The sequence below is a fragment of the Dryobates pubescens genome, chromosome 6 (assembly GCF_014839835.1).
Source record: "Dryobates pubescens isolate bDryPub1 chromosome 6, bDryPub1.pri, whole genome shotgun sequence".
In the NCBI taxonomy this organism is placed as follows: Eukaryota; Metazoa; Chordata; class Aves; order Piciformes; family Picidae; genus Dryobates; species Dryobates pubescens.
Genome location: NC_071617.1, coordinates 14,472,289 through 14,484,694, shown reverse-complemented (window position 1 = coordinate 14,484,694; position 12,406 = coordinate 14,472,289). Strand labels below are relative to the sequence as shown.

At 41.7% G+C, this 12,406-nt stretch overlaps 1 protein-coding gene across 1 annotated transcript; it reads right to left on the bottom strand.

The window, feature by feature from the left end:
- Positions 1-3,085: 3,085 nt before the first annotated feature.
- SMIM28 (small integral membrane protein 28) lies at positions 3,086-11,543 on the bottom strand. The gene is made up of 2 exons (XM_054162642.1): positions 11,102-11,543; positions 3,086-3,788 (listed from the first exon to the last, which is right to left on the bottom strand). The coding sequence occupies exons 1-2, from the start codon at positions 11,210-11,212 to the stop codon at positions 3,390-3,392; spliced, it is 510 nt and encodes a 169-aa protein (XP_054018617.1). The 5' UTR covers positions 11,213-11,543; the 3' UTR covers positions 3,086-3,389.
- Between the last annotated feature and the right edge of the window lie 863 nt (positions 11,544-12,406).

Here is a 12,406-nt window from a genome sequence, read left to right as displayed (position 1 = left end):
AGTGATCCCTGGATACACATGGAATTGCATAGTATTGGATTTTCAGAGAAAGAAACATCTGATTTCATACAAAACTGGGAAATGATAAACAAAATTTACTTGGATATAGCTTTAGGTCATGGGAACAGGAAAGGACCCAGAAGAGATATCTTATCCATTCCTTGCTCCAGCTAGGATTCTTCATCACTCCTGACCAATGTTTGTCTTTACTTAGTGTGTCCAGAGATGGTGCTGCCAGTGCTTCACCGCATTTTCACTTCTAGAAATGTCTTTTTCTGACTTAATCTTGCTGCAGGCATGAAGGATGTTTGTTTTACTTTGTTTGCATTAACCTTTTATGTATTTGAAAACCTAATGTGTCTCCTTAGTTGTCATCTTTCTTTTAGATGATATGCTCTAAACCATCGCCTTTCAGATTAGTGGAACTGAGAAAATTGAAGTTTTCTCCTACATTTATGGTTGTTGTGTTGCTAGAGACAAATTACTTTGAGATTCTGAGTTCTTCACTTGAACGTGGAAGGTCTTTGCTCCAAGGGCATGATAGCTGCTCTGCCCTCCACAACCAATAGCATTAATACCAATAATATTGTGGTTACTGATATGTGTGTGTCACCATGAGCTGATATAACCAGAGGTAGCTTCTAGGCAATGGAGAATAGTTTCAGTATGCTTGCATAAGAAGCATTCTCTTCTTGTTTCTCTGGACCTTCTCTTTGGGGTGGAAATTTAAGGGTGAGATGCTGATTGGGTCAAAACCCACTAGGGACAATTACCATGCATGACTTGACAAAATTGTGTTGGAATGAGGTAAGGGATATCAATTCCAGATGGAATAAAAAGCAGTGTCTTAGTTGAATTTCATTCATGGAGGTGGTTCTGTTAATTTGGATTTGAGCAAATATATTTTTTTAGTTGTCTGTTCTAGTGTGAATGAACAGAAACTATTTGTCTATGGCAGGATTTGAGAATTATCCAATAAATACTGTGCAAGACATTCACTATATTCTTGGGGAGAAAGTACATCAGTCTTGGTCACAAGAAATATCAGCCAGCAAGTTATTTCAATCGTAACTAAGGTAACTGGAGAGCAGTTTAGAATGATGAACCCTGGGACTAGGTTTCAGGTCCTACACTGCTAAGGGTAAACAAGAAATTGTGCTGAAGAACAGTCTAACTCTTTTCAGGACACAGCAGCTTTCAAGGCACAATATATTCAATTTGATATCATGATGGCTGAACTTTCAAGCATACCTTCACAATTCTGCTGAAGTTAGTGGAATATACAGACTCCAGAGACAGAAGTGATTCATCTCTGAACCTCAAACCTTTGTACCTTGCTAATTAGGATGCTTAAGGTTCTTGTATTTTTCCAGCATTCCTTGTACCTGGCAACAACTGCATGTACAAAATATTAAGGGGACAAACAAAATACAAGGAGACAGTAAAGCACAGTACTTTCAACTGCATCAGCAAATACCAAGAGCTTATCCCAGACATGATCTGGGAGTGAAGTAGAATTTGTCCAAAATATTTGCAGCTATTCTTCATACAGTTTGGTGACCTAAAGAAGGTAGTTCAAGAGACCAATCCAATTTCTGAATTACAAAAGGCACCCACCACCACCACTTTTGTTTTTTAAAGGGAACTGTATGATTGGGATCATCAGTTTTGGCCTGGACTACTTGGTTACTGTGGCGATATGATTTGTGCCACTTTTGGCATAACACCGTGAAATTTATCTACACGCAGCTCAAAAGTGGCCTCTTTCTTCTGTTGTACAATGACAAGTTTTTCTTCCATTATTATATTGTTTTGGTACTGTTTTGTGGTATGTTCACAAAACAGAACTGATTGATACTGACAACTCATGACAGTTGGTGTAATGACAATGTGTACGTCAGGACAGCCTTTGGGCTTAGGAGTTACACCAGGACTGCACACAGTAATAGTAACGTTGGCAAGCCACAAACAAATGTAATGTCATGGAAAAGCTGATACCTGCAAGGAAGAAGCTGTCAGAACTATTGAGGCTGTCAGGATCTGTAGTAGCTACCTTCCATAACAAAATTTCTATCAACACAGAGAAAATGCTAAGAAAGAAGTAAAGGTAAGGTCATTGTCTAAAAGTAACCCTGTGCAAGCCCTCTTGAGAAAATACCAACAGTGCACTTGAATGAGATTTACTTTGCTCTAGTGATGAAGGTGGAGCACAGAATGTTAGAGGTTGGAAGGTATCTCCAGAGATCATCAAGTCCAACCCCCCTGCCAAAGAAGGCCACACAGGAACACATCCAGGTGGGTTTTGAAACTCTCCAGAGAAGGAAACTGCAACCTCTCTGGATAGCCTGCCCCAGTGTTCCATCACCCTCACCATAAAGAAGTTTCTCCTCATGTTGAGGCGGAACCTCCTGTGTTCTAGCTTGTGCCCATTGTTCCTCATCCTGTCACTGGGCACCACCAAAAAGCAACTGGCACCTTCAACTTGACACCCACCCCAGAGGCATTTATAGATACTGGTAAGATCCCCTCTCAGATCAGGGGGGTTTAGTGAATTTGATTTTATTATTTTCCCCCCAGTTCTTATACAGGCTGCACCAGATCGGTCACAGGGTTTATCACTGCAAATTGGAAAAGAACTTGAGCCAATAGAATGTTTGGACCTTGCAGGTCTTGGCAGGTAGCTTGCAGCAGCACTGTGAGTGTGCCATTGTGTGGTGCTGCTGGAGTTTTCCTCACCCAGAATGATCAGGTCTTCTCTGGTTGTCCTTGTTGTTGACCTGTGATAAACTACAGCCTTTACCAGTCATAGTGTGCATTTGAGCCTTTGGGACCACCACTGGAAATTTTGTAGAGGTTATATATTGTTGTGATCGTTCCAGAGCAGTGCAGCATGGTGTGATATCAACACACAGGTTGAGCATATCATCTTGTCAGAAACTCGATTAAAAATAAACCCATTAAAAAAACAAAAGAAATAAAACCCCGACCAAACAGAAATAGGTATGAGCTAAAAGCCCTTTTTTTTTGGTGACTTGTGAATCTGTAGCATAATTTATATTTCCTTGTAGCTGAGGGTTTGAAGAGAGACATATTCCCACCTGTCCTTAAGTTGAATCCCTGCATGACATTCGTTGTTAACTGGAATATCCATGTTACCAGTCTGGGATTGTCTGGTGCTACTCTATGTGTGTATGCTTGCCACAAGTGGAAGACAGAGACTCCTAGGATGAGAAGAGACTCATTCCCTGTAACTCCAAGATTCTTCCTTCATTAAGTCATTAGTTTGGTGCCTCATCTGGAATATTTATGCTGATTTTAAAGGCCATTACAATTCTACCTTTGTGCCTTGAAGGGCTGCATGCTTCAGCTAAGGTGCTTCCGTAGGAAGTTTATTTGGAGGTGCTGGACTGCAGCATGCTCTCTTCATATGAAGGCACTGGATCTGGAGAGAGCTCAATGTGAGCCTCATCTGTGGAAGTCTTCATGGTGGCCTCCTCATATGATGGGGGCAAACACACACTGAGCAGTGTGGCATCAGGAACCAGAGTGGAGTATTGGAAACTCTGTTCGCTGTTCCAGGGCAACACGGAAAGTAAATTGGACACATCGTGCTCAGGCAGGGCCTCAGGGAGGTCAATGCTGAAGATCTGCCCCTGAGGAGTGGGGTGCTGGCAACGGTGGTACAGGAAGAGCAGCAGGAATGCCAGGAAGAGCATCATGGTGGCAGGTAGTATGATGAACAGAAATGGTTCTATGTCATCTTTGGTTGAACTTGTCTGTTGTCTGCTCTGTAATCAAAGCAAATAGGTAGGTATTGCGTTGGATTTCTGGAGACCTCTTATTCAGAGAGAAAATACCCCTCCTGCCATCACTCAGCTATTGCTTTTTCAAGTTACTTTCTGTCTGCATTAGTGTCACTCAATATATTTTGAACTCTTGTGGACTGTCAAATGTTATTTGCTGGTCCATTATCACAAAATACTTTGAAAACTGGAGAAAAGAAATTGAGAAGTTGCAAAGAGAAACTGTCTCCATAGGCAGAAAACCACAGCAACCTGGAACTGTATGTCTTCTGGCATGAGATTTTAGTACTCCTAGAGTATGTTGGGACCAGTCCTCTTTGTCAAAGAGTGGTTTAGCTTTTAAAACCTGGGAGAACACTGACCTGCAGAGGAGTAGGGCTGGTAATCCACCATCTAGTGTTCTATAGTGTTCTATCTTACTGTTTGGAAAACTCTACTATTTTAAAGGAAAAATACTAAGACAATGAAACCTTTCATCAACATCCATTGCCTACAGTACCTGGTTTTTGGTCTGTTCTAACCTTACAGACCAGCCCCACATAAGACATGGTGTGTCAGGACACCCTAGGCTAGGGCTCTTTCTTGAGCTTGTTCTGCCAGCTGTCCAGGAATCATTGTCCCTGTTTGAAACTGTGGGAAAATATCCTTCTATTATAAGAGTAATAGCAGCTGGACTATTCAGTTAGCTTTATCACCTGCAAAATATGGCACACAAAGCCTGTGACCCACAGCTTATGAACTGGGCTGTAGTGTTAAAGGAGCTATAAGCTACTTTTTAAAAAGTAACATTTATGCTCTTCTATGATGTTAGCTTTGCTTTAAACATTTAATATATCTTATTTTCAGTCTGGGTCTAGCTCTACCTTTTAATAACTTGACTGTTTTCTGGAGTCTAGTCTAGAGAGGGTGAAACATCCAAACTGTAAAATGCTGGGTTTTAGCCAATCAGTCCCTTTTAAGTACTCAAAGACTATGATCAGGTGGCTTTTTCACATTTTTATGGTGAGACTGAACACACCAACTGATCAATTTTCCTTTATTTTGAACAAAGGCTGCTTTTATAGCTAGGAAAATTCAAGTGGTTCTTTCCTCAAAGTGTTTTGAAGTAGGTGTGCAAACTGACTGTTTGCTGTAATGGCTTTGTGAAAAGCATCAGTAACTCCTTTGACCCCTTCTTTGGCTACAAAAACTTTCTGTTCTTATTCTTCCAAGAATTGTGGTCATTCTTTTAGCTGCAAAACCACACTGTAACCTACAGTCAACTCATTATCTAACAGGCATTGATTGTCTCTCTAATTCTTTGTCATATTCAGTAGTCATTGTCCTGATTTTGCTGAGGCAGAACCACAGGCTAGCCATGGGCTGCAGGCCCTTAGCAGTTTTGAGTCAGCCAGGACAGCTGACCAGAGCTGGTTCACTCAGTATAAAGAGGGGAGTTTGCTAAGGATGAAGGGTTCCTGCTCTTGCTCTTTCTGATCCTGCTCCTTTTCCTACTACTGAGGACTGCTTTCCTGTTTATTGGAAGTACTTACTGTATGCTTGCTGAGCTGAGCATAACTTGTTGTACTTTGTACTGGTATTAGTTTGTCTCTTTATTTAAATCTGTTTTCATTTCAGCCTGTGGTTTCTTTTCTGCTTTTCCTGCTTTCCTTTTCTCTGCTGTGGAGGGATCATCAGCAGATGATCTGCACCTTGAGTACTGTGTCCAGTTCTGGGCCCCTCAGTTTAAGAAGGACATTGAGACACTTGAATGTATCCAGAGAAGGGCAACAAGGCTGGGGAGAGGCCTTGAGCACAAGCCCTATGAGGAGAGGCTGAAGGAGCTGGGATTGTTTAGCCTGGAGAAGAGAAGGATCAGGGGTGACCTCATTGCCCTCTACAACTACCTGAAAGGTGGTTGTAGCCAGGAAGGGGTTGATCTCTTCTCCCAGGCAACCAGCACCAGAACAAGGGGACACAGTCTCAAGCTGTGCCAGGGGAGGTTTAGACTCGAGGTGTGGAGAAAGTTCTTCACTGAGAGAGTCATTCACCATTGGAATGTGCTGCCCTGGGAGGTGGTGGAGTCACCATCCCTGGAGGTGTTCAAGAGGACGTGGCACTTGGTGCCATGGTCTAGTCATGAGGTCTGTGGAGACAGGTTGGACTTGATGATCCTTGGGGTCTCTTCCAACCTTAGTTATACTGTGATACTGTGAGATAGAGCAACTACTACACTTTAGCCCTAGTTATGGACTAAACAGAGACAGTCATGCTGAAGAAAAATAAATAGGTTGTGACTTCTGGCAGTGTATGAGGTAATGTGGGTCTGAGGCTAAAGCCATTAAAGTAATTTTAAAATACATTGATATCATAAAGCTTTGTTCTCCAGCTGTCTTTTTATCACAAAAATGCATATGGAAGAACTATCTCATATTTACTGATCATTTCTTATTAAAGAGCTTCTGGCAGAACAAACTGTTGTCTTACCTGACCATTAAATGAGCTACAGGAAACAGCAGAAGTGGAAGGAGCTGTTCAGATGTTACTCTAATCCAGGCACTAAATCATCTTTGAAAAGAAATATGAGGTGTTTTTCTTTAAAGTGTTTGTTAACTCTGTATTGTTGTGGCTTGTGACATGCACAAAACAGTTCAGAGGGAAAATGAGAAAAAGCATTTTACAACAAATCCTTAGAAGAGCTAAGCATATACATAATGCATAAACATTATGCATGATCAGTGAAGAGCCTGGTTCTGAGATCCAGGTGTGAGTTTTGGGTTTCATTTGTAAGGAGTGGGCCTTCATTTGGGTTGGAGCACAGTTCTTTGTATCTGCAAGTTGTGCACTGCTGTGGTTGGTTGTGAGGACAGATTGCCAGCGTTTCCTACGTGAACCTAGTGAAGTGCAAGTTCCCTTGAATTTCACTGAAAGGAAGGTTTTGTTTTAAATGATGGCCAAGGATGGTGTATCCTTTGTGTACAGGTGGAAGCAGAGACTAGTGTTGTGGTTGCCTGAAGTGTTGTTGTCAGGCATGGCCTGGGTTTCTGAGAATCTGTAGGATGGCAAGGAGACAGAGGAGGCTTGGATGTGGATTTGAAAAATAAGAACCAATGTTCTTGAAGGGAAGAGCTGTGGACCCATCAAGGGAAAGAAGAGCAGAGAAGAATGCAGGTCTGAACTGTGCACTGGCATTGATGGAGAGCCTTGGTTTGTGAGGATGATGCTCAAGATGCAAAGCTGTGGGGAGGAAAACCAAAAGGGAATGAGAATAGGGGCAGTAGGAGTGGATCGGACTGAAGTCTGAGGAGCAGATGTTGGGCCAGCTCACTACATCAGTCCCATTCTCTTTGTGGAAGAAGAAAGAGGCTAGTGGCGAACTGGGAGGCAGGGGAAGGAAAGGTAACAATTAACAGAAGGAATTAGCAAGTGGGTTTGGGTCTTAGGGGAATATTCTGCTCCAAAGGTTCACCTGGAACCCATCAGTCTTGAGTCTTGCAAAGAAATGCCCATCAACAGAAATATGTAAAATGTCCTCTTGCTGGAGGGGCCTATTTGCATCTAATGGCAAGAAAATGGAAGAAGTACACTGCACTTTGTGCAACTCTTTCTAGTATGAGCTAACTCAGATGGCCACAGTCTGAGAAGTAGGTATAAAAGGGCAACCTTGATTAATTTGGGTGTTTGTGTCTTCCTTTTTTTTTTTTATCCCCCCCAGAAGAAACCTATATCACTGCTTCTAAACTTGCAAATTCAAGCCCTCAAGGCTGAATAAATGCCTGGAAATCTGTGGATATTTCTCTTGAACCACAACTCACATGAATTTTAATTATATTGTTTTGTACTAAGTGCCTACTTTGAGGTTGGAATAGATTGCTTGGGGCAGAAGACCACAGCGGCTCAGGGTAATGTGCTACAGAATGTATAGAGTGTGTGCTGACTGGATTGGGAGGCTGGGGAAAGAGAGAGGGCTACCTGCTAGTTAGAAATAGTGAATGGTCTTCTGGGGAGTTATTTTCCTGTCTTTGTTACTGAATGCTCTAGAGGCAGCAAGGCAGCTCAGCTGAGGTGTGTGGTGGGGTATTCATTAGTTATACCTTACTTTGAGTACCTGGGTTGAGATCCCTGGGTCTGGGATGAAAAAATTCTCCATCTGCATTGCTGTTTCTGAAAGCAAAAGAGCAGTGCCCTGAGCTTGTGAGTACTTTATTACACTAAGGGATCTGGGCAGAAATGACATAAGTGATTACAAAATATATCATCATGTGCTCCCTGAATTAGTCAGGCAGTTTTGACTAGATGTTTGTTGTAGGTTCCTCCCAACTGAATTATTCCATTCAGAGTAACTACACAAGTGCTTAGAGAGTATCTTTTCACTAATGTGTATAAAACAAGACATAAGTAATTTGTTCTTTGAAGAAGATGCAATAAAAAAGGCCCTGGGCTGTGTGCTGAGGAAGGTGGGGAGAGCAGCACATTGAATGGTTAGTAATGAAAAGAATATCCTGTCCTGTGCAGTTGTGAAAGAACAGTATGCCTTACTATGATCTGCAAAATAACTGCACATGAAGCAGGTAGGACTCAGGATTGGGTAATACTGGTAATACGTGTTTCTCATGCTAACAGGTGACATTAAGGACCAGTTTTCTCAGCCTGTGTTTCAAAGTGTCCATAGATTTTAAACTAAAGCCTTAGCTTTGCTATTTGGGCAAAATAATCAATAGGCTACTTAGCCTATTATTTAAGTTGAAATTGGTTTTAACAAGTTTATATTGCCCCCCCACACACCCAGAACCTGAAGTATAACTAACAGGGACCTACATGGCCATTTTGATATTGCATCCTGCCAAACATTTAATGAGGACAGATTTTACATCGAGGTGTAGTTCAAAAAGCTGATTAGCTTCCTGTAGGTCTATCCAAATATATGTCCAAAGTACTGAGAGACAACTGAGCAGTACTCTGTTTTTTCTGCTGTGGTTTTGTGCCTATTTCTGGGATGAATGGCTAAGGGGTTACTGAAGAATGTTGCAAAACATCTTGACATGTAGGACTTGGAAAAATCTTATAGCTATAGAGAACCCCACAGATCTTAAAAAAAAAATATTCCTTTTGTGTGTGCATGTAAGTTAAAAAAGGTCATTGAGGGGAAAAAAAATGCTCTGAAGCTCTAAGCTGAGTTAAATGAATGTCTGTAACTGAAGCTCTAAAATGAGAAAGGAACCAGCGTGCATAGGTATCAGAAACAACTGCCAGAAATGACAAATGAAATGATCTAGAAATGAAACTGCATCTTCAGTAAACGAAATGAAAGTGCTAGCAAATAAGCCAACTGCAGACCATACATAAAATCAAATCCTCTGCTGTTTTGCAACTGAAATTTCCAGAGCAAGCACATGAAGCGACTGAGGGAATTAATTAGTTGTGTTTTCTTGACTAGCTTGGTTTTGATGCTGTTGCTCCACTGGAAATGTGCTTTGCCTGTGTCATCACAAGCAGCTATTCTTTGGTTTGCAATTGATAAAGATAAGGCTTCATCTTCCAGCATGAAATAAATTACAGGGGGACATATCCTTTATAAATGCAGAAAAGGGCACAAGGGTAAAAGGGATTATGCTTTCAGAAAGCCCTCTGGTTTTCCACAACTGACTTTCACTAGGTTGGTTTGGCCATTGTAGGCTCATATTTATTCCCTCCCCTTCATTTATATCATTGTAGTAACTGAAGCAGAGGGCTAGTTTCCCCTAACACTGAGCACAGACTAGAAGTGGCAAAGCCTTTCATTAGTAATCTGTTTGCCTAGGTTTTTTTTCAACATGCTGAGCATGTACAGTTGCCAGCTTACGGATTACGTGACCCATATCAGTTTAGATGAGTTTTCATTTGTGCCTGTTGGTAAAGGAATGAAATGCAGAGAGCAGCCCAGTTGTGTGGCATTTCCTTGGTGAGTAATGGAGGAATGTGTTTAGAATTGAACTCTTTGTCTAGACAAAAGAAGCCTAGTACCTGGCTTTGAAGGGAATGACCTAAGTAAAGCCAAATATGAGTTTAAAGGAAGCTTTTGTGTAAGGATAGAAAAAAAATGCACGTTTATTTGGCTGGCTTAAATTCCCACTGAAGTGAGTGTTTGATTGGTGCTAGGATTTATGATGTTGTTAATGATTTGCTAGGGTACTTAGAAGTTTATTGACATTATTTTTATTAATATAGCCTGTATTTGTGCAAGTCTTTTGAAGTTGAATCAGGAAGCTGATACTTCTGAAATGTTTTAAGTGGATCTGGAACAAAGTCTGCTTTGAAGTCATTAGGCTGTGCTCCACACATAGATGCTTTTCCAAGCTCTATCCTATGTCTTCAAGCTGATTAATTACTGCTTGTAGAACTAAAAAAGATACAACTCTGGGAAACAGAAAAACATTTTTTGTGGTAGGCTTTCTTCATGTCCATATATTATAACACATAGTTTTAAAGTGAGCCTAGGTTTACACCGCATTTCCAAATGCTTGTTAGAAAGTGACTCTGGGGATGCTGTTTGTTTCTCACTGTCAGACAAAACCAGTCTCAAGGTGTGAAGACACTGCCATTGCTGCTCTGGCAGTGTTACTGGTGAGGTAGACTTTGTTAAAAATGTGGAGGCCTTTTAAATATTACATTTTCTCCTGTTTTGATCCCCTACTCCTACTCCCTTTTATTTCGCAACAATACACTTGATACCTCAGCTCAATAGCACTACCAGTTCATTTGCTAATACTACTTGACCTGGACACTTACTGGGGATATAATTGCACTTTAAATTATTTCTGACCAGAGAAACCCTTTTGTTGTCTCCCAGACAAAGCCTGAAAGGCAGGCTGTGTTTTCATCTCTGAGGGTTGCTTCCCTCCCCCCCACTTGCCTGCATGTGATCCTCTCTTGCAGAAGTAATCAGCGCGCAGCTTAGGGAACAAGAGTTTATTGCTGACTGTTACTGACTCTTAACATCTGCAGAAAGGTTTCATGGGATCAGATCCAAAGCATAAACATACATTTTAAAGAAAGGAAATCAAAGAACAGCAGAATGCATTATTCTTAAAAGAAAGAAACTTCTTCACCTGGTGCTCCAGCAGGATTTTTTTCCACCTAATGCTTTTCTTTCCCCATAAATGTGCTTAAAACAACAGCAATAAATAAATGCTCTGACTCTATGTAACGGAGCAGTACTGCTTTGATATGCCTCAACACACAGGTATTGACTCTGTGCTATACACTGAGTCGTTACACAGACATACACACACGTGCAAAGTCAAAGGACATGCCACAGAGACGAGCAGGGGGATACAGACCTGAAGCTCTGTTTCCAGGAGTGCCCCACCTGATTCGCTGTTCAGCCAGTCATAGTTTCCCCTGTCAGCATGTCCGAATTTTCTCCAGCTGCTGCCTAGGAGCCACCTCATGCTTTCATTAACCTGGTCTTCTGTCTTCGTGCCTCCACCTTGCTTCGCTGCTTGCAGCTGCCTCCCCGCCTCCCAGCCTTGACCCAGCTGGGCTGCTCTCAGCTAATGATCCCTCTTGAATGATATCCCGTTTATAGTGGAGAAGAAAAAAAGAAGTTAGACACCCCCCTCCCCCTGTCGTCAGGAAGCCAAGCAAATAGATCTCAGAGCCTCTCTCCACTTCCAACTCAATCTCTCTGGATTTGCTTCGGTGGCCTACATTACCAGCAAAGCTGGCATCAGGTATCTGGGAGCTGGGGCTGATAGTGCTCTGATTGGAGCGCTCCCTGCATTAGGATTATTAAAAGGGGAATTTGCATGTGAATCTGAGCCCACATGGTCATGACTCCATGTGGATAAATAATGCTCTATATTTAGGTATCTAATAAACACTTTTCCCAACAAAACAAAATAAACAAACCCCACAATTCTATGTTGAGAGCAAAGGTTCCCCCGAAGTTACATGGTGTGGTGTGGAACTATGATCCAGGCAGGTTTTTCCTCCTTGATGCTGCAATGTACAGTAAATAGTGAGTGTGGTTTCTGGGTAGAGAGACAAGGACACAAGGCTAAATGCTGTGCTGAATTATTTAGCAGTGTTAGGATGTAGATGTTAATGATATATCCATGCAAAGAACTCTGCCAGGAAAGCTTTGGTCACTGAGAGTATGCGATTGCTTTCACTAGTAATGAGTTGTCACCTCAGTTAAATCAGGACTCATTTCCAGCTTTCTAGGATGCATGTTGTTAAATGGCAGTTTTTCTCCAGCAAGAAGCCCTTGGATACTGTGTATCCAACAGAAAAAGAAATAAAATCCACTGATGTACATTAAACTCTGAAACAAGGAATGTTTATGTTGAAAGTTGAATCAAGGTTTAACTCCTACTGAAAGGTTGGCGGTGTCTCTTTCTGCCTCGCTGTGAGCAGGAGGAGAGGCTGCTGGTAATATCTCGTTTGACTGTGGTATATTTTGGATAGTTCCTCAAGGCAAACCTGTTTTATTTGGCATTGATGATGCAAAACTGGGGTCAGAATTGTAACCATTTATTTCTTGCTTGGACTTCCTTTTTTGCTCATGGCTCCCAGAAAACTGCAGGTGTAACTGCCAGCAGGCGGAACCCTTGCAGCTCCAACGGTGGCAGTCCTAAGTGTCA

What these genes read in the sequence shown, in the direction of transcription:
- SMIM28 (XM_054162642.1), bottom strand. Translation starts at nt 11,212, where the DNA reads ATGAGGTGGCTCCTAGGCAGCAGCTGGAGAAAATTCGGACATGCTGAC. An exon ending in TCCTGGAAACAGAGCTTCAG is followed by an intron (nt 3,789 to 11,101) that starts GTCTGTATCCCC and finishes CTTTGATTACAG; the next exon opens with AGCAGACAACAGACAAGTTC.